General features: G+C 38.0%; 1 protein-coding gene across 1 annotated transcript in view; it reads left to right on the top strand.

Moving 5' to 3' along the window:
• The window catches only part of LOC131039330 (uncharacterized), a 46,943-nt gene extending 30,427 nt beyond the window's left edge, over positions 1 to 16,516 (top strand). The window contains exons 2-5 of the mRNA XM_057972043.2: positions 14,944 to 15,176; positions 15,304 to 15,544; positions 15,709 to 15,845; positions 15,993 to 16,516. Coding sequence (XP_057828026.2) covers positions 14,944 to 15,176; positions 15,304 to 15,544; positions 15,709 to 15,845; positions 15,993 to 16,220 — 839 coding nt within the window. The 3' untranslated portion in view covers positions 16,221 to 16,516. The remainder of the gene's footprint in view (positions 1 to 14,943; positions 15,177 to 15,303; positions 15,545 to 15,708; positions 15,846 to 15,992) is intronic.
• The last annotated feature ends 5,072 nt before the right edge of the window (positions 16,517 to 21,588 follow it).

Here is a 21,588-nt window from a genome sequence, read left to right as displayed (position 1 = left end):
GGATTACAAGATGAAAACCCTAATTAGGGTTTGTTACAACAAACTTCCCTTAGCCAATGAGAAAATTACATTTCATGAGTGTGGACCAATAGGAAACTGGGGTAGGTGCCTCGAAGTTTGTGCCATCACTGGTGAGTTAAGTACATTGAATCTGGACATGTTGATGTGGACCTATTTGACTGGAGGAACAGTGACTGGGATGCCACCTTGTCTTGCGCTTGGCGCTTGCTTGTATCTCTTTTGATACTCAATTTGGTGATGCTGAGAAGCTTCTTCAATGTACCTTTGCACTAACCTCGGTTGATCCTCCTTTGTCCTTGATGTACTAGATGAAAGATGTACCTCCTTGAATCTCACGTGTTTGATGAGGCCTCCTTCTTGATTTTGCATTATGGTGATAGGAAGTCATGGTTAAGTCACCTTCTTTAGTAGCTCTCTTTGTCTTGAAGTGTTTGTAAGATCTTTCTTTTGATATCTTGTGGTTTCTCCATGTAGTAGAATGAGGTCTTTGAGGATAGCTTGGTCCATTACGTGCCACTCTTTGAACACTTGAAGTCTTTAACACTTTAGAAGCACATTGAGTCCTCTCTCACGCATTTGAAGTGTCCTTGATAATGATGAAACTTGAAGAGGTCGCCCTTATCCTGGCCTGATCTCCTTCCAACTTGATTTGATTGACCTGCAAAACAAACAAAAGATGATTAAGAATACATGACATATTCATTCTAACATAGCATTTCTTACCTTAAATCATCAACAAGAAGGCATTAGGATGAGATTCGTTCTGGACCCCTTGGAAGGATAGGCCCTATAATGAAATTCGCTACGGATCCTCTCTCATGAAGACATCACATATTTGATCCTCAAAATGGCCTAAAAGAAGGATTTCGCTTTGGACCTTGGCCAAGGACAGGACCTATCATGAAATTCGCTCTGGATCCTCTCCAAGGACAGGCCCAATAAAGAAATTCACTCTGGACCCTTTGGAAGGGTCAGGAGCGAAATTGACATTTCTGGACAAATCCTTCACATTTTGTGATCACAACTCACTCAAATGCATGCCTAGGGATACCTCTAAGTTCAATCAACCTCCATCAACGTTAGGCTTGACACAAAATTGGGAGCAAAAGAGATTTCAAGAAAATTCGCTTTGGACCCTTTGGAAGGGTTAGGAGCGAAATTTGTGATTTAGCCTCAATTCTATCATTTTCTTTGCTCCAAATCACTTCTCAAGGCAAGAATTAATAATTCTCTCCCAACAATGCCCTAGGAATCAAGATCTTGATCTCAAACATGAGCAAAATAGAGGTTTTAGGAATTTCGCTTTGGACCCTTTGGAAGGGTCAACAGCAAAATTTGCATTTTAGGCCAAAATCCTCCACCTTTTTGTTGATTGTAACTAGGGTATAGGGGTTCGGATTGCCTTAAGGCAACATCTGAACTCCTTTAGGACCGGGTCCTACCCTAACGTGGCCCTATCCTAAATCCACGCTTCAATTAAATATTAGCACCAAATAACATTAGCGCCTAAAATATAAGGAGGCCGACTTCAAGAAAGGGCCGACCTCAATAAAGAAAGAGGCATATAAATAAAGATCATTTTGCAAGTCAATATCATCAAGTTCAATCAAAATCAGAATGCAAATTAGCTTTGCTGTGCAAACCTAAGGAAGAGGGCGAATTATTCAGTTTGGTGTAATATTGTCCAAGGGGACATAGCATATCTTGAGGCAAGTCATTGAAGCATACAAGGACAGATCTGATATGTCAAGATCAGATTCGAGCTAAGTTTTGTACTGTTATTTAGAGGAGAATATATAATCTAACCTGTGGGTCTTTCATGCTGGGTTTTTCCTCCTTGGAGGTTTTCCCAGGGTATGCTTGTTTGTCTTCTATCATATTTCTGATTTATTTTGTCTTACTAAGTTCTGCAAATCTGATTACAATCTAGGGCACAATTTAATGCATGTTGGTTCACTAAACTACTGCAAATCTAGTACAAACCAGGGCATAATTGAATAAGATAAATCTGATTATCATGCCTAGGGTTTAAATTAACACTTTTCACCCCTCAATTTCTTCCAAGGCATGATGACATCCTAGCTAAGGTTCCAAGGCACAAAAGTAGTCCAAATTTGAAGCAAAGGGAGGATTCCATGAAAATTTGCTTTGGACCCTTTGGAAGGGTCAGGAGCGAATTTTGTCTTTTGACCTCAAATCCATCATTTCCTTCACTTTCATTCACTTCTTAAGGCAAGAATATATCAACCCTCTCTTAACCACGTCATAGGAACAAAGATCTTGGTCTTCAAACAAGGAATAAATAGGGGTTTAAGAAATTTCGCTCTGGACCCTTTGGAAGGGTCAGGAGCGAAATTATTCCTGAGGCTCATTTCACACTTCTTTTTTCTCTTAAATCAGCTTAAAGTTGTCTTATCAAACCTCCCCTTACCATGATCAAGTCAATTTGCTATCAATTTATCTTAAAACAAGGTTCTTTTAGTGCATTAGGCAAAATAAAGAGTCTTTCTGGGAATTTCACTCTGGACCCTTTGGAAGGGTCAGGAGCGAAATTGATGTTTTAGGCTCAGTTTTCATCCTTTTTTCACTTAGCTTGCTTTAGACTTGTCTTTTTTGAATCCCTTCCTTGCCATGTGTGTCCACCATCTGATGTCCCTAGTGAAGAAATAAGTCATTTGGAAGATTTCGCTCTGGACCCTTTGGAAGGGTCAGGAGCTTAGGAAAATTTCGCTCTAGACCCTTTGGAAGGGTCCAGAGCGAAATTTGCAATTATGCTCAAATCCTTCACTTTTCATCACTTCACTTTGTTTCACACATCAATACTCTCTCAACCACGCCATAGGGATAAGGTTTATGAGTCAAATTAGGACCAAGAAGGGAGATATAAGGAAATTCTCTCTGGACCCTTTGGAAGGGTCAAGAGCGAAATTTGACATGTTAGTCTCTTCGTCAGGATTCATATATGGAATATAACATTCCATATATATTGTCAGGATGTTTGAGAGTGGTTTCGGACCTCCAGGAGTTATAATGCAAAATCTAGTTTTTGGAGGATTCTTCAATTTTTCAGACTCAGTCAAATTTGAGGATTAGGATGACATTCCAGATTGCCAAATTTCAGGACATTTGAGGATCAGGATGACACTCCAGACTTATTAAGGCGAATTCGCTCTGTGCTTATGTAAGGGTTGGGACCTAGGAGGACATTATGCATTCAACCAAGGTTTGATTTAGCAACTTGAAGTGCAATCAGATAGTACACAAAAAACACCCTAGGAATGATCTAAATAACCCCTAATCACTCAATTGACCTGACCTCTTGAGGAGATCCACTTGACTCAATCCCTTCAATGCAAAGGCTAAGACACTAAAATGACTAACAACAAAACCAAAAGGGCTAACCCCAGAAAGCAAAAAGTGGGGGTCCCCATTTGCAGAGGGACGATGTGTGAAAACGTCACAACAATAACTAACTAAAGCATGAAAGGGGGAATTGATGCAACAATCGAAGGCATGCATTCATGCAAGATGGCCCATTTAGGATCTCTTAGATTGGTCATCATCAATGGATAATGAAGGGGGCTATGCAATGACAACAAAGCTCTCAATAATGCCTCATCTTCTACCTGATTTTCTACTCCTCTCCAAATCAATTACATCAACATTAAAAATGGGATCCACATCTTTAGCAAATTGATTTGAATATGAAACGATGTCATTAAGGTTGATCACCTCACCTCATGTCTTCTACCCTTCCATTTTCTTTGAACACAATCCTGAAGTTCCCAAGTTGGAAAGACTTAGCAACTTGGGAACTTCGGGGGTTCCAGAGTTCCGGGGTAGAAGAACAAGGAACTTGGGAACCTGGGGGTTCCGAAGTTCAGGGGTTGAAGAACTTAAGAAATTGGGAACCTGGGGGTTCCGGAGTTCCGGGGTAGAAGAACAACGAACTTGGGAACCTGGGGGTTCCGGGGTTGAAGACTAAGGAACTTGGGAACCTGGGGGTTTTGGAGTTCTGGGGTAACTTTGGAGACCTGGGTCACCGAAGTTGAGAAGACTTAGGAACTTGGGAACTTGGGGGTTCCGGAGTTTTGGGGTTGAAGAACTTAGGAACTTGGGAACCTGGGGTTTCCAGAGTTCCAGAGTAGAAGAACAAGGAACTTGGGAACCTAGGGGTTCCGGAGTTCCGGGGTTGAAGACTTAGGAACTTGGGAACCTGGGGGTTCCGGGGTAACTTCGGAGACCTGGGTCACCGAAGTTGGGAAGACTTAGGAACTTCTTTCTGACAAGACAACAGTTCACACTTCATAAATCCATTGCTTTTCTCCTTGATCAACTGGGGCAACGCTGGTCCATGGAACATATCTTTGATCGGTTCTCACTGATAGACCAAGGGTGTCATAAAATGACAACAGGTCCCTCTGTACTTATGCATCATGATAGGAGAGAGAGGTCACAATATAGTGCCCTGAAAACCATCTCCTCTAGGCCCAGGGGCAGTACCCACTGTACCCCCTTGGCCTCATGGAACCACTTGGTCCCCTCATAGACGTATCATAGAGGAATGCCTCATCACCGTACCCCTCTTGCAGACCCTCTTCCTTATATCACAACATATATATATGTATGTATATATATTACATGATGTAACTGCTGAATATAATGGTCCAATTTACATTTTCTATTATATATATATATATATATATCTATGTATGTATGTATGTCTCTCTCTCTCTCTCTCTCTCTCTCTCTCTCTCTCTCTTTATATATATATACAGTCATGTCAACACTATGTAAATAATCATAAAGATGCTAAAGTAGTTATGCAGATAGTTACGTGCAAAAACAGATATATATATATATTGTTATAGCACTTAGGGCTTTGCACATAATGACCATACCGCACAACAGTAGTTAGACAGACTGCTTGTGATTATGTCTTAAGATATATCAGATCCTCTATGCCATTGATGATTACATATACTCCCCTTTCCAAATTTGCTGATAACAACATACTTATGTGTTTGCTGCTTATACTCAAAATTTCACATTTTAGGACAGCATCCCATATCCTTTCTGCCCTTTTGTCTGCTCTAAAATGGAATCCCCCTCCACTCTCCTTCTCAAATGAAACCTTCTCCCCCTTATAACTTCTAATATGAGGGAGAGTCACACCCCTTCATCATGCCTTTCCTTTGTAATGGTCACAACCTTTCACAATTACCACCCTTTCGAAAGGTCATGACCTTTCATCATTTTTGTCCTTAAAAGTCACTTCCTTATTTTCTGCCCATTCCTTTCTTCTTCCATTAATCCTTCCCTAATCTCCATGCTCCATTCTTTCTTCCTTTTTTCCATATCCCCCCTCTCCATATTAATTGCTTACTGTTTTTATACCCTCATATCTCATTGAGGAGACATGTCTCTTTGGAAAGGTCATGTTTCCTCATTGCTGTCTTACTATTTAACTCAGATCTGCACTTCTGATTATAGATTAAAAATTGTTGTTTCAAATGAAGTTATCTTCTCCCTTTTATACCTCATGTTTGAGGTGGTCGGAACTTTTCATTTCACGCCTTTTGACCATTCATTAAATTTAATTAAGTTTTAATTATTTTAATTTTATTCTTGTGTTAATTTTAATTTTATTATTAATATTTATTATTATATCCTATTTCAAAATGGGGACATTACAAAACTTGTTGAAAAATTAGAGAGTCCTTAATGTCTTCTCCAAGGCCTTCAATTGCATTCACTATCTCATCAACTCTAAGGAGATAATCAACAATCTGCTCTTCTTCTTTGATCTTTAACCCTTCAAATTTCGTTTGTATGTTTGTAACTTTGCTTGCTTCACTTTTGCATCACCTTCATTGATACTCTTTAGTTTATCCCAGATGACTTTAGCTGTTTGACAATGCATCATTTTAGCAAACTCAATATTAGATAAACCACAAACAATTGAATTCTTACTCTTAACATTATTTTCATACTCTTTCTTTTGAGTAGGATCAGTTAAAGGAGTTTTAGGCATTGTATAACCATTAACAACGAACATCTCTACATCAAACTCCAAGGAAGACAAATAACTTTCCGTTCCAATACTCTAGAAAGCATAATTAGTACCATCAAATAAAGGGTCTTTATTTGAGGAGGGTCCTTCCAAACAAGCCATGTGTTCTTTAACCAAGATCTACTTAAGCTAATTAAGCCTTTTCAAGCACCAGGCTTTGATACCAATTGTAGAACACAATTCTACTACTGAGAGTGGGGGGGCGGGGGTGAATTAGTAGTAGATTAAACTTTTAGACCCTTGATTAATTAAGTATTCTTGATAAACTGAAAACTTTAAAATCAGTACTGAAAAGAATGCAACCACACATAGGATCCAATGCACATGAAATACGTGGAAAACCCGGAATGGGAAAAACCACGGTGAGAAGTGCTGCTAGGATCTACTGTCCTAATTTAGCCTCACAAAAAAAATGTATACAATACTTTAAGGGCACCAACCTTAAGGAATCACCAAATTCCTTGCTTGAGAGCACCAACTCTAACAATTATTAACTTCTCAATCTGAGCACCTACTCAGCACTTTTACAACATAAGAAATATGCAAACAAACTTTTACATATGGAGTATAGGCAACTTTCAGATGTTCCGTTCAGTATTGCAATCATTAGAATTCTGCAAATATACCTTTGTAACCTGGATACTACCAACTGTTATAACTTTAGAAATCTGCAAATAAACATATAGAACTTGTGTACTGTCAGTAACCTTTAGAAATCTTGTCTACACATAGAATCAGAATGAACTTATCCAAAAAGATTATGATATATTTCTGCTTTTACGTAACTGATTTTATTCACATTTTAATCTGATTCAACTTATCACACATAGCACCATTTTAAATCTCCTTTATGAATTGCATACTCAAAGTACTTACTCATTATAAAGAATTACAAAACACTGTTATACCTGATCTGAATCACAGTAAAGTTTTAATCTTCCATCCGAAGTTAACTATATTCTCACAGCACTTTGTAAGCTTTCATTACTAATTGTATATTCACAGCACTTCCATTACAGGTTTAGTATTCATATATTCTCCATTACATTCACAAAACTTATTTAGTTTTACATAACTGAACTCTTCTCATAAGTTAATACTAAACTCCTAAAAAATGGCACACCTTTTTCTTTGCTTCAGTGAACAACAATCAACACCCACTATTACTCTAAGTAATTGGTAAAATTTAGACTGTATTTACAATGAGCAAGAACTCTCAATAAATAAAGTACAAGGAATTTACAAATAGAGCAAGTTTCTAAAACAAAACTGCTGAAAGATCGGAAACACGATCTTACCTAATTATTTACATAAAATACATTATTGACCATTAATAACAATAAACAATAAACAATATTATTCTAATACCCCCCCTTAATGGACAATCTACCAACAACACCAAGTTGGCCCTGAATTTAACAAACTTATCTAGACTGAGCGACTTGGTGAGACTATTTGCTGTCTGCTCGGTTGTTGGAACATACAACAACTGAACTGACTTGTCTTCAACAAGCTTTCTGATGAAGTGATAGTGAGTTTCCACCTGCTTGGTTCTTTCATGGAAGACGAGATTCTTGGCAAGTTTGAGCACTCCCTGATTAGCACAAAACAAGGGAGTCGGACCTGCTTGAGATATTTGCATATCTGCAAACATCCGGCAAAGCCAAACTGCCTCACATTCTGCCTTAATTGTTCCTCGATATTCTACTTCTGTCGAGGAGAGAGCCACTGCCTAGTGCTTTTTACTAGTCCATGTGACTGCACCAGATCCCAAACTAAACACATACCCAGAGGTTGATTTCCTGTCGTCAACTGAACCTGCCCAATTTGAATATGTGTAACTGCGGAGTCTAGGACATGACTCCTAGTGTAAAGAAGTCCATAATTAGAAGTGTTTTTCACATAACACAGCACACGCTTTGCTACTACCCAATGATCAGCCTTAGGGGCTGTCATGAAGCGTGAAATGTAGCTCACTGCAAAATTGAGATCGGGTCTAGTAGTAGTAAGATAGATGAGACTGCCCACTAGTTGCCTGAATTGTGTTTCATCTACAGGAGGAGAATTAGACTTGGCCGACAACTTCAGTCCTGTCTCCATAGGTGTGGAAGCAGGTTTGCAATCCTACATTTGAAACCTATCAAGCAAGTTCCTGACATACTTAGACTAAGAAATAAAAATGCTACCATCAGTCTGCCAAACCTCAACACCTAAACAATAATGGAGAAGCCCCAACTCTGTCATATCAAATGCCTTGCACAGGTCCTATTTGATTTTTGCAATCAAATGTGCTGAACTACCAGTAATGATCAAGTCATCCACATAGAGAACAAGAAAGAGAACATCATCTCCAGAGTGTTTGATATACAGATTACTGTCAGAAGGGCAACGCTGAAAACCATTAGCAACCAAGTACTGATCAATCTAGATGTACCACACTCGAGGAGCTTGTTTGAGTCCATAGAGTGCTTTCATGAGTCAACATACTTGATGTTCTTTGTTGGCAACCTTGAAACCAAGAGGTTGCGTCATGTAGACTTCTTCCTGCAAGTCACCATCAAGGAAGGCACTCTTAACATCCATCTGATGAACTTTCCATCCAAACTGTGAGCTGCAATAGCAAGAAGAAGACGAATTGTACTCATCTTGGCAGTAGGAGCAAAAGTCTTCTCATAATCAATGCCCTCCCGCTGTGGGAATCCTCGAACAACTAATTTGGCCTTGTATTTATCTAAGGTACCATTTGCATGATACTTGACCTTATACACCCATTTGCAGCTAATGGGCCTCTTCTATGGAGGAAGATCAGAGAGAACCCAAGTGTTGCTCTTTAAAAGGCTTTGGTTTTCTGCATCCATTGCTTGTTCCCACTTTGGAATCCCTTTTGCCTCTGTATAGGTTTGAGGCTCATAAATTCTATGAATGTTGGCCATGAGAGCAAATCTAACTGTATTTTGCTGCTTGCCCTTATTTCTGGAAGATCTACCCTCAATGAGCTCATCAGGACGGAGATCACTGATGGTCTTAGCCCACCATTCAGGCCGGAGAGTAGAAGTGCCAACATCAGATGCAGGAGGAATAACTGGAATTGGAGGTGGAACAGGGACAGGTGGAAGATTAGCATCATTTAGAGGAAATTCATGTAGTGCATCATCAAATTCAAAATCTGCGTCATCCCTCTCATCTGGTGAAGCAAATGGAAGACAGACACCCAAGTCAAAAGCCTTCAAAGGCTGATCCTCAGAATTCTGCTCAGACGAGGAAAGCTGAAATGGTCCTTGATCTTCATCAAAGACAACATCACGATTGAAGATGAGACGATCAGTGTCTACATCAATCAGCCGATAAGCCTTGTGGTTGTCACTGTACCCTGTAAACATAAGCTTCCGACTCTTGGAATCCAACTTAGAGCGCTTGACATTTGGAATCCATGCATATGCTAGAGAGCCAAAAACTTTCAGATGACTGATCTTGGGTTTGCGACTAGTCCAGGCTTCCTTAGGAGTCTTCCCCTTAACAACATGAGTGGGAGACCTATTAAGGAGATAAAATGCAGTAAACACTGCTTCTGCCCAATACTTAGGAACATTTCTGTGTTCCAACATAGACCTAGCCATTTTTGTAATGGTGTGGTTGCGACGTTCTACAACGCCGTTTTGTTGAGGGGTATATGGTGTGGTTAACTGATGTTTTATGCCATGTGTATCGTAGAAAGTGGAGAAAGCCGTAGAACAAAACTCCCCCCCATTATCAGACCTAAGAGTAATAATAGAACAACCAGACTCTTTTTCGACTAAGGCCTTAAATTTCTAAAATACAGGAAACACATTTGATTTCTGTCTAAGAAAGTACACCCACATTTTACAACTGAAATCATCAACAAAAAGCAAGAAATACCTGCACCCAGTAACAAGATTATTCATTGGACCACATACATCAGCGTGGACCAATTGGAGTACCTTAGATGCTTGCCATGAGTCACCATCCTTGAACAGTGTCCTGTGTTGCTTCCCAGCTTGAGAAGCTTCACAAACTCGCTGATGAGTTTGGATTTCAGGTAGGCCTTGTACTAAATCTTCCCGAACAAGCTGAGCAAGATAGTGAGTGTTCAGGTGACTATATCGCTGATGCCATAGATTGGTAATAGAGGAGGATTTTGTTACGAAAGCATGCTCAAGAGAATCACCCGTATCCACAAGTCGGTAAAGACCATGATCCTCAATGACAACAGCTACAGTAGTGCGTGTCGCACGATCAACAATCAAACACTTATGTGCACTGAAGATGACATCAAGCTGAGGAGAATGCCACATAATCTAACTCACAGAGAGAAGGTTTAGCTCCATGCCAGGAATGTAGTATACATTGAGGAATATGAGATTCCTCCCACCAGATTGTATCTCAACGTTGCCCTTGCTGACAATGGTATAATCTTCATCTCCTCCAAATATGATTGAATCAGTATAGGGAGAGAATTCTGTAAGCCAATCACGCCTGTGAGTGAAATGCCGAGAGGCACCAAAATCTATATACCAGGTAGAAGATTTCACATGGTCTGCAGGTCTTTTAGCCATGAAGGCGTAAAAGGCAGACTCTTTTTGCTCTGTGTGCTCAAAGACATTGGCTTTAGGCTGAGACCCCCCCTGCTTCCGTTGTTCGGAAGCTATCCGATTGCGACAATCCTTGATCATATGGCCATAGTTGTGACAATAATTGCACTGAACTTTTTTCTTCTTCGAACCTTCCTGAGACTGACTGGAGCCCTTCTATTGAGATGACTGAGCTTTGCCTTTATCCTTGTGAAAGGATTTGGCTGCAAAGGCTTGCTCTGAGGAGGATGAAGTGGCACCGCTACCAAACTGTTGTTTCCAACGATCCTGCTGCAGAAGTTTGGTGCATAACTTTGGAAATTTCAGATCAACATTCGTAGACGTAATGTCGAGTCTCTATGAAGTGCTCATAAGATTTTGGCAAACTCTTCAGGGTTATGACTACCATAGCCTCTTCCTCCATTTTATGACCAATAGCTTCGAGTTGATCTCGAATGTCCTTACTCTTCGTGAGATGCTCCTATAAGGACATGTGTTCATCCATCATGATGGAGAACAACTAGTTCTTCAGAAAGAATTCTTGGCTTTTGTCGGATGTCTCATGCAACTCCTTCAGATGTGTTCAGATTTTTGATGCTGATTTACCAGAAGGAATATGAGGTAATGGTCATCTGTGACATAGAGCTTAAGGAGCATGATGGCTTCGCGATTGCGATCATCAAACTTGTCCTGATCTGATCCGGCTGCGGTAGGACGAGATTCTTTTCCCAAGACGATCATCAAGGCGGTGATATTCAAAAATAGTTAGCATGCGCTGCTTCTAGGTGTTATAATTCTTGCCATTAAATTGTTGACTACCTTCCAACATCAAGTTGATCAATGGCACCATCTTGCACGTTTCCCAATGCACACAAAACAAGAAGTTTGAAAAGGCGTAAAAACTGAAGATGAATCCTTATGCAGAGATAAAGGTAGAATCAAGTACAGACTTCGAAAAATACGAAGTACGATTGGCATGGATTTCAAGAAAAATTTCCGGCTGACCCAGAAAAATTTGACAAAGACCCAGAAGAGCTCTCAAAAAACCCATAAGGAATCTGTAATTAAAATAAATTTTTGACTTGAACTGAAGAGTCAAAACCCTAGCCAAAGTTGCAGAAAGTTGTGAAGCCAAATCACGGAAAAAATCTGCAGACCCAGAAAAAAAATTATTGGCTGCCAAACGTAGATTGAGGGTTCAAATGAACCCTAGGTGCCAAAAAACTGCAGAAAAAATCCTGTCGCTAAACAGAAAAATCACGAACTGAGGGCATTGAAAAAATATCGCAGAAAAACTTGAAGGGGCTGTCGCTAAAAATTCCAAGGAAAATGCTTCCATTGTATCGAGTTGCAGGGAGCAGACGGAGAGGCATCGCAGGTAATCGCGAATTTAAAAATCGCGCAGAAAGGATCGCTGCTGAAGACGAAAAATCGCGATTTCAGTCCTGAAAAGAACGTGGGTTTTGAAAAATTCGATGCCTAAAATTTTCGTTGCCAATAAAGAACTCCGCAAAAAAGAAAAAAATCTGCAGAAAGGCGCGAAAAATTGCGTCTAAAAAACAGCCTCAAAAAAACCCCGAACATGACTCTTTTTTTTTAAAAAAACATGAATTTCAGAGACAATCCGCATGGAAACCACAAACAATTGGGAGAATAGAAACACGAGGATCAGAAATATCAAATATAACAGAGATTGATTTCCAAATTTCTTAAAAAATTCTTTTCGATTTTTTTTGTAAAACAACCTTATTTTCTTTCCCGCTCTGATACCATATTACGCTAAGTAATTGGTAAAATTTAGATTGTATTTACAATGAACAAGAACGCTCAATTAATAAAGTACAAGGAATTTACAAATAGAGCAAGTTTCTAAAAAGAAACTACTGAAAGATCGGAAACACGATCTTACCTAATTATTTACATAAAATACATTATTGACCATTAATAAACAATAAATAATATCATTCTAATTCCCGCTGCATCGGGGATTACATTATATTTAAATGATTGAATTTAGTTTCAACTGCATTAGCGGTTGCAACTGAACCCAAGCGGTTTGAAAGGAAGTTGTATAACTATCTAACTGTCCAAACAGTTGCAAAAACTTTAAGAAAGAATAAACAACCTTTTGTATCATAGCCTTGTGTAATAGCCGTCAGAAACTGAGATATGATCTGTAGTTCGAGGAAATAATTAGTTGGGAAGATCTTAATTAATCAAAACAGTTTCAACTGCTTACAACTGACCCTATAGTTGTAACTTATTCAAAACTGCACAACCATATACACAACCCGATAAGGTTTACACAACTAAAACTTGATGAAGCCCGATCTGCAAATAGCCAAAAGAAACGTAGCATCTCTTATTAGTGTATGAGTTCTGAAAATATTCCTCCAACTCAGACAAGATCGAAGGCAGGCAATATATCTAGTCATTGATTTGTATTGATCCATACAAATCACTGTGTGTAAATATCTAGTCATTGCTTCTTATTGATCCATTCTTCCAGAAGTAATCAAGTTGCAGATTAATCAATTCAAAATTCTGAATATACTGCTATCTTTCGTCAACAGGAATCTGCACTTGCCTGAATCATGTATGGTGCACATCACATATCTTCCGTATTTGGTAAAGAATCTATCTTGTTTTGACAACATTCAGTTTGACATCTGCATATCTTGTTTGGACGTCAATGACAAGTCTATCTAACAGTGACTACAATATTATGAAATTAGTGGTGAACCATTTGAGTCTCAACTGCATGAGCTCCTTGCTATTCATGTTTTATTCTCCCATGAGATTTAGAACCCATGTTTGGTTGTAAATGTATTTTGTCACTTCCTCACCTCTTCTACCACATAGCACCCATTCAAGTTTCCTGATATCCTCAAAGAGAAGTTCAATGCAATGAATAGCACAAGGGCTCTAAAACAACATAGGGTGTCTCACCTCAAAAAGTCTACAATTTGCCACATATGTAGTTGCATTTTTGGTCACTATCTAGAGTCTAGACAACATAATCCAATTCCACCTCCATTGCTGCCTCATTCAACAAGTTGTACAGGGTCTTGACGTTTTTTATTTTATTGGAGGCATCAACTAACCTCAAAAGCACTTGTTGTCCCAAAGCTACAAGGAAGTTGATTAATGCAGTTATTGCCATCTGTTCACTTATCAGATAGAATAAAAATATTGACTATGGTTGCTTGGGGTTTGATATTTCCATATCCATGGCCCAATGGAAGATGAAGAGCCCAAATCTCCCTATCACCCTGTAGAACTCATGAAAGCTGCCAATGCCTCTGATGTCCTCTTTTTCTCCATTTTCTTCTGATCATTTGACAAAAGGAGAGCATGAACCTTTCATCGAACCTTCTCAGGCACTGCATTATATATTGCAATGTCTTGGCTATTGATCTGTGCAAGGTGATATTTGAGCCTTGAGGTGATTTATGCCTCTTCATATTCATGGCACTATTGTTGCATGTTACTATTCTTGGCTTTGTAACTTCTGTGCCTTGCTTCCAAGTAGGTTCCTGAGGCTTGCTGCCACTTCTTTTGCTTGCAGATGCCATTTTGTGTTTGAAAAAAATGAGATGAAGCCTTAGCAAAATGGAAAAAATGAAAAGTTTGAACAAAAACACTAGCAACTAGAATTTAGAATGAAGGAGAAAACAAAAAAATAAACAGAGAAAGTATTACATCCCTGTCAAGTGTGGCTGATGACATTGCTAAATTTGATTGCTGCTCACTCCAAATCACTTACAAACAAATGCTCAATACTCAAATATGTCAAGAAGGTTGAATACTTGAAAAGAATAGTGAGAAAAATTACAAGTTTGACTGTTTTCTATTGGACTGTCATTTTTTATGCCAGCCAAGTTTTCTCATGGACTTGCAAGCTATTGTCATGTGTTTTGGTGAGCTACTTGCCAGGCCGGTACTGCTTGCAAGTACTCACCTGAGTTTTTGATCTATGCATTATAATATAAAGATAAACTACAAAACATTTTTTGTTTCCACCATGTGATGAGTTTTACTCCAAATATGCTCAATGGGCCTATTAAAAATGTGACACTTACAGTACCAAAAGACTTAACATAATATCTAGAACCTATAGCGTAGAAACAGGTATTAGCAACCTTATTCTAGTTCAATATGTGGCACAATTTCTGAGTGGTTAGTATTTGTGGCACTAATGTTTTTTAGTTCTTATATGTATTGTTTATGTCACATGCTAATTGGGTGCTTAATAATCAGTCACTTGTAAGATAGATGAATATAATACCGTCTCTGGTCCGGGTGTGAAGAGGAAAGCTGATGAGCTTAGTGCAGAAGATGTGCCCATCTCTCAAGAGTTGCCAAATGCTCAGGATGACACTATTGATGGTCATGATCAAAGATTTGAGAAAAATAATGATGATGATTCAGGGGTGGACTACTCAAAACTCACTGGAAGGCAAAAGAAGCTATTTGATCTGAGACTTAAAATGGTTAGGATTTTCAATTTGTACCCCTTGGTTTTGGTTTAGTAATTGTATCTTTCAAGCAAAAATCGCTGTAATTACAAATTCGATCTCCACTTAAAAGTTATGTGTAATTTGTATTTTTATTCTGCAGAATGAAGCAAGAAAAGCCAATCAGAAGGACATAATTGCAGAAAAGAAGAGACAAGAGACTGTACATGAACCCCGAGGTGTGTCAAAACAAAAGTGGATTGAAGAAAAGAAGAAAATCTTGGGAAAGCATTTAGATGCCAATGGTCTCGATATCACAAAAGCTTACATGTTAGATACTCAGGAGGCAGCTGAAACAAAGTACAAGAAATGGGAAAAGAAGCCCGCTCCATTTGGATGGGATGGTACTCAATGCTGTGCTTTTTTAAAGGATTTGAGTTTAATGTAGAAATATAAATAATGTGTTAGGAAGATGATTCTCTTCATTTAATAGCTTTTTTAATTTTTATTGTATTTTTTGTTAGGGCAAACATGTAAATGGTGTTTTGTTTTTCATCATACATTTCAGTGTTCAACCAGAAGTCTCTATACAATGGTTACAAGAAGCGCACCAAAAATATAAATAATGACATGGATGAGTATGCGAAGATTAAAGAATCTGATCCTGAATTTTATCGGGATGGTTCAAGTCTGCAGTATGGAAAGGTGACAATTCAAAATAATCATTTCATATTTGAGGCCATTTAAGGACCTCTGGATGTTTTAACTCGATAGTTGATGAAAAAATGATGCTGTGCTGAGTTGATTTTTCATTTTGACTTTCTGAATGGTTCTGATCCTTTCTTCTTTCAGGCACCAAAGATTCCAGAAGAAAATATTGAAAAAATGGTGAAAGAGCTAGAGGACAGGGATCAGAAGAGGAAAGCTTTCAGTAGACGCCGCAGGTTTCATGAAGAGAAAGATATCGATTCCATCAATGATCGTAATGAGCACTTCAATAAGAAAATTGAAAGGGCTTTTGGAAAGTATACTATTGAGATAAAGAATAATCTGGAACGTGGAACCGCTTTACCTGATTAAAGAGTCATGTTCCTTTTGTAGTATAAATTACTTCTGGCCTAATGTGTTAGGCATGGTGATTCAGAGATTGCCTAATGGTGACCATTATATTTGAGTATCACATCAATCTCAAGATGGTTGTCTACGAATTCATCTTTTCTTTTGCTCGAGGGATTAATGTGCCTGCCGTTGAAAGCTGAAAGGGACTGAGGGTTAACATATTGAAGCTTTTGCAATGGCCATAGCATTTTATTATGAAGCAAACATATTGTTCTTTGTGCTTTTTCAGGATAATTTGTTTTGTTTGTTGAGTTCAAGCTTGCCTTGGTACAATCAATTTCTTCATTTGATTTAATTCGTCAGATGTTTTCTTCTGATTTCTTTAAAAAATGATGTGCTGCTTTTATTTTATTGAACCTTCTATTTATATCATTTGGTAGGTATCGGAATGTTTATACTTTTGACACCATTGTATCATTTGTAAAATTCCTAACAGTTATCCCCTTAATCAGCCCAGATTGCACACTTTCTGCAATAACCAGTTTGCAGAGAATTTAAAATCAGATGACATACAATTCAGATGTTTTCAGATAACAATGACTGACACAATCTAATCCAGAAAGTTTAAGATTATACATTATGGATTGTGGAAATCTGATATCATTAAATGACTGACAGTTAAACCACACAGACATCAGGTTGCTGATCTCACCAGATATGATAAATAGTAATTCTTTACACTGCTAAATTTCAATGAAACCACAGATTATTTTATCACATCAGATTGTAAGTTGTAATCAATGTCTACAGTCCCGATGACTTACAAATGACATGTTGCTCCTGAATATTAATTTCCAGATCGAACAGAGAGGAATGGATGTGCTAGCTTGATTTATCTCAGTCGCTGCCTGTCGGTTGGGGGTCTGGTGGACACGGTTACTTGAACTCTCACAATTATATGGCTAGTTTCAGATGTATGGCGGCTGTCCCTGAAATCAGGTGGTGTTGCTGGACTCTATTAATCACACCAACCTGGAGACATCCTATGGAGCTGGACTGCTGGTGCTTGGGGTTGGGAAGTCTTGGGTGTCAGAGACCAAATCCTCCCTACTTGTAGACTGGGTGTTTGGAGGCAGTTCTACCACTATATTCTGCTCACAATGTGTAAGATGAATTCCAAAAGTCATTGTATTAGTTTATGGTAGTTAGAGTATTTGGTGACTTTACAACACCCCAGGATCTCTGAAAGGCCAAAATAGCTTCCACAAGAGAGAATGGCAAGACAGATTGCTTCAACAATGCAATATTGATGAATATTGCTAATGGACATGGAAATGTACATAATGACCCCTGCATGTAAAGACAAGGTCAAATGAAGGATTACACATGACGTTGATGAGTGTCATAATCCTATGCAAATGATAACCTATCACCCACATAAGGTGGATGAGCGATAGTGTGATAAGTCCACCAAACGTGGAACTTCCACTTACAGTGAGAATGTTTCTAAAGTGGTCACTAAGTAAACTTAAGTAACATGTGTAATTAGGACCTAGGTGAAGATTTTACTTGGTACAACATTTAATTACACCAACACCCCCCTTAAGTGCAATTTAGGGAGTAGATTATTATGCAAAGATGCAATACTTAGATGCAATAAAGTCTTGGCTACTAGGCCATGTTAGTTATCCATGTACAATGCAAATGCAATATCACAAATGAAAAAAAGGAGAAACCCTAGTGGAACAAAACTATCTCCAAAAGAGAGAAAATAAACAAAATGATGATGCATGTAGGATTAGAGAGTCCTCAAGGACTGAATACATTATGTATATACAATCAAATATCCCCCCATATTAAGGAAAAAGAGAGACATGATATCCCCCCCATAATGAACAATGTCTTGCAGAAATGGTGAGTGTTGAAGACAAAACATAGTCCAAATGCCTACAAACAACATTTCTCCCCTTGGGAAGAAGATAAGCCAAGTACAAATGCAAGAATGCCACCCATTTTGGATAGGAATTAAGAAGTGGAATTTAAATGTAGGATGATGTTGTCTCTGAAATCTTCTCATGTCACCAAGTCCTTGCATGATGAATATGCCATAAACCAATCAGGTCCATACCCAATCACAATAGAAGGTGACAAGCAAGGAACCAATGGAATTTGATTTTGAACAAGCTTTAAGACGAAGATGAACTGACAACTAGGGTGCTATAACTATTATCAAATAAGAGAGATAAACCCTCAAGCGTGTTCTTCAAATTTGAAATGCGCGACTCTATGAAAAAATGAACCAATGTTTGGCAAAGAGGAATCCCAATCAAGAAGATAAATAGATACCTTTTGTAATGAATCACTAGTAATACTCAATGAATCACCAACAAAAGATGAATGTGTGATCCAACTGGAGAAGTAGAAGTTGTAGGAGGAGCTTTTGGATCATCATAATGCTCAAGTGTTGCTTCATATTCAAACTCTTTTAAGGTATCATCATCGAAAGGAATATTGCCAACACCATCAAGTGGAAGAAGGAATTCAAAGCAGGATCATCTGGGAATGAAGGAACATGTGGATTTCCAAATATCTTCCAAATAATGGTCCAAACTTGTTGCACTGAAAACCTCTAAGTTCGAGGTAGATATTATGGAGGAAGCTCTAACTAATATTACAACCAATCAAGCCTATGATATGGTCAATCTTATTTCCCCAAATTGATTGCTTCCATTGTGACTTTGGCTCACGAATGAGTCCATAAAGATGGGGCAAGAGATTAAGCCATCTACAATGTGTGATAACGCCTTTTGCCCATGACTCATAATTGTCCTTAGTCAAAGTAGTAATAGAAGGATGTGTTGTATAACCTATGATTACATCAATGGTACACTTCTCAAATCACAAATAGAAAGCAATAACATGAAATATAGTTGAAATGAAGTAACTGGATCAAAGAAGCACCTCTTTAAATGTCAAAACATCTAAGTAATCCTCTAATATGCAAAAAATGCAAAATTGAATCACACATTTACTTGGGACAAAATTTTGAAAATGTGCATGGATGGCTTTGTAGAGCTTCTCAATACCTTTCCAATGTTGTTGGAATTATAAAAACTGGAGATCATGGCATAAAGTTACAATCTTGGGAGCCAAAAACAAAGATCTAACTTCAACTAGCAAAAACATTGCTCAAATAACAATTTTTTGAGAAATTATCACCACGATTACGAAGTTGACATAGTCAACTTTTTGTCGAGATCTCGTTTGTGGAAAGATGCCTCTGTTTGCCCAAGTTATGAGCAAAAAAAAAAAACACCCCTTAGAGAGGCGCATGGGGGACCACAACACACTTGAGAGCTAATACTATTCGACCACTTGGTTAATCATACGACTATGCAAGGTGTTGTACGATTTAAAGAAGGATGACAAGCCAATGGCGCACTGCTTAGATAATTCTTTTTGACAATTACAAGGTGGAACCGACCAAATATAAAGGTCAATATGATGATCACTCATTGAATGTGGGGCTAAATCATCAAAGACACACCTGAAGAGCACACACAAAATATTGAAGGGGGGTTAATCAATATTTTAAACTTTTAAAAACATGAAACCTCATAAAACATAGAGAGAGCAAACATCAAGATGCAAACATGAAATTCACGTTGGAAACCCTTTCGGGTAAAAAGTCATGACACACAATAACTTTCATTAACAAATGGGCATCGACCTAGATTACATAAGTGAGCATCAACTCACTGAGAGCACCAACTCTCCTTGAAGTACCAACTCTGATCCGTTAAGGCACCAACTTCAGTTTCCACACCAAATCAAAACAAAGTTCTATAACACTTTTAGAACACTCACAACACTTTGATCACCAAGCACAATACTCCAACCAGATGATCAATTCAATCACGCCAAAACTTCACAAGAGATTTTTGATTCAAAATCATTTCAACTGTAGCAAAGCATCATCTGAGGAAATACCCATATTTTCTTTTTCTGCAAATTCAAATTTGAAGATGAATAAAATTCTATCTAATTTATTAAAGCAAAAAGGCTTTTCAAAAAATTCATAATGAACCCCCTCTTTCCATGATAACAATCCAAGCATTATCTACTGACAAAGAAAAATGGCTGAGTAGAAAAGACTTGTTAGAATATATAAGAAAATGTTCTTTAATTGGTGTGCCAGAAGTCTATGCCAATAAGAATCAAAGTGTCACGTTGATTTGAAGAAAGGAAGAAATATTTTCGTTGTGAACATCTGCACATTATGCTTGATTTTTTTTTAAAGAAACACGTCTCATAACCAACTCAAGATGTTACAAAAGAAAAGTTGAAACCGATGCACTAAAAATAGATGAAAATATTAATGAATTTTGACTTAGCCACAACTGCCGAACATTAAATTCTGACACCTTCAAAGAAAGCATTGAGAATATATGGAATGAAGATATATTAAATTTGGCCACCACAAACCAAAGACAACCCATATTAATCGATTTACATCCTCAAACAATGACATGGAAAATAATTAATCTAACTTAGCAAGAGAAGCCGATTACAAGGAGGTGACAACCACATAGCTTAAACACATAGCCAGGTAGCTCAACCAGACAACCAGCTAGCTCAACCAAACAACCAACCATCTCAAGCATACAACCAAGTACTTCAAGAAAGTAACCAAGTAGCTCAACCACACAATCAAGTAGCTCAAGCATACAACTAGGCAACTCATTCCAATTCTCTATTACTTTGAGTAATCCTTCAAAATTTATGACCTTGATCATCGACCTTTGACATCAATGACAACACAACCAACAATCTCCCCCTTTGTCATTGATGACAACTCCATTTGAAACCAAACTGAAACAAAAAAGCTCTTAAATAATATTGCTCCCCTTGAATTACTACTCCCCCTTTGACATCAATGACTAAAACCAACCTGCATAATTGAAATGGGGTTGAAAGAATATGACCATGAAAATTCCCCCTAAGTCCAAATAACAATTCAATGATGGAGTGGAATCACTCCCAACTTCTCACTTCTGATACCATCAAGAATGTACTAATTGTTAGTAGCCCTACTTGCATCAACAATATGTTTACTGTCTTTATCGATTTCACAATAATTTGAATCGAAAACTAAACTATGTCCTTGATCACACAATTGACTAACATTTAATAGATTGTGTTTCAGACCTTCTACATATAAAACATTCTCAACTTTGGTCTCACCATCATCCAAAACAAGTGTACCTTCACCTTTGATTTTTGCTAATGAATTACCACCAAATCTTACTTTTCCTCTATTAGTGCTTTTGAGAGTGAGAAATTTGCTCATGTATTTAGCCATATGTCTAGAATAGCCACTGCCAATATA

This window comes from Cryptomeria japonica, chromosome 9, assembly GCF_030272615.1.
Source record: "Cryptomeria japonica chromosome 9, Sugi_1.0, whole genome shotgun sequence".
NCBI lineage: Eukaryota > Viridiplantae > Streptophyta > Pinopsida > Cupressales > Cupressaceae > Cryptomeria > Cryptomeria japonica.
The sequence above is the reverse complement of the archived record's forward strand: the minus strand, read 5'-3'. Positions and strand labels throughout refer to the sequence as shown.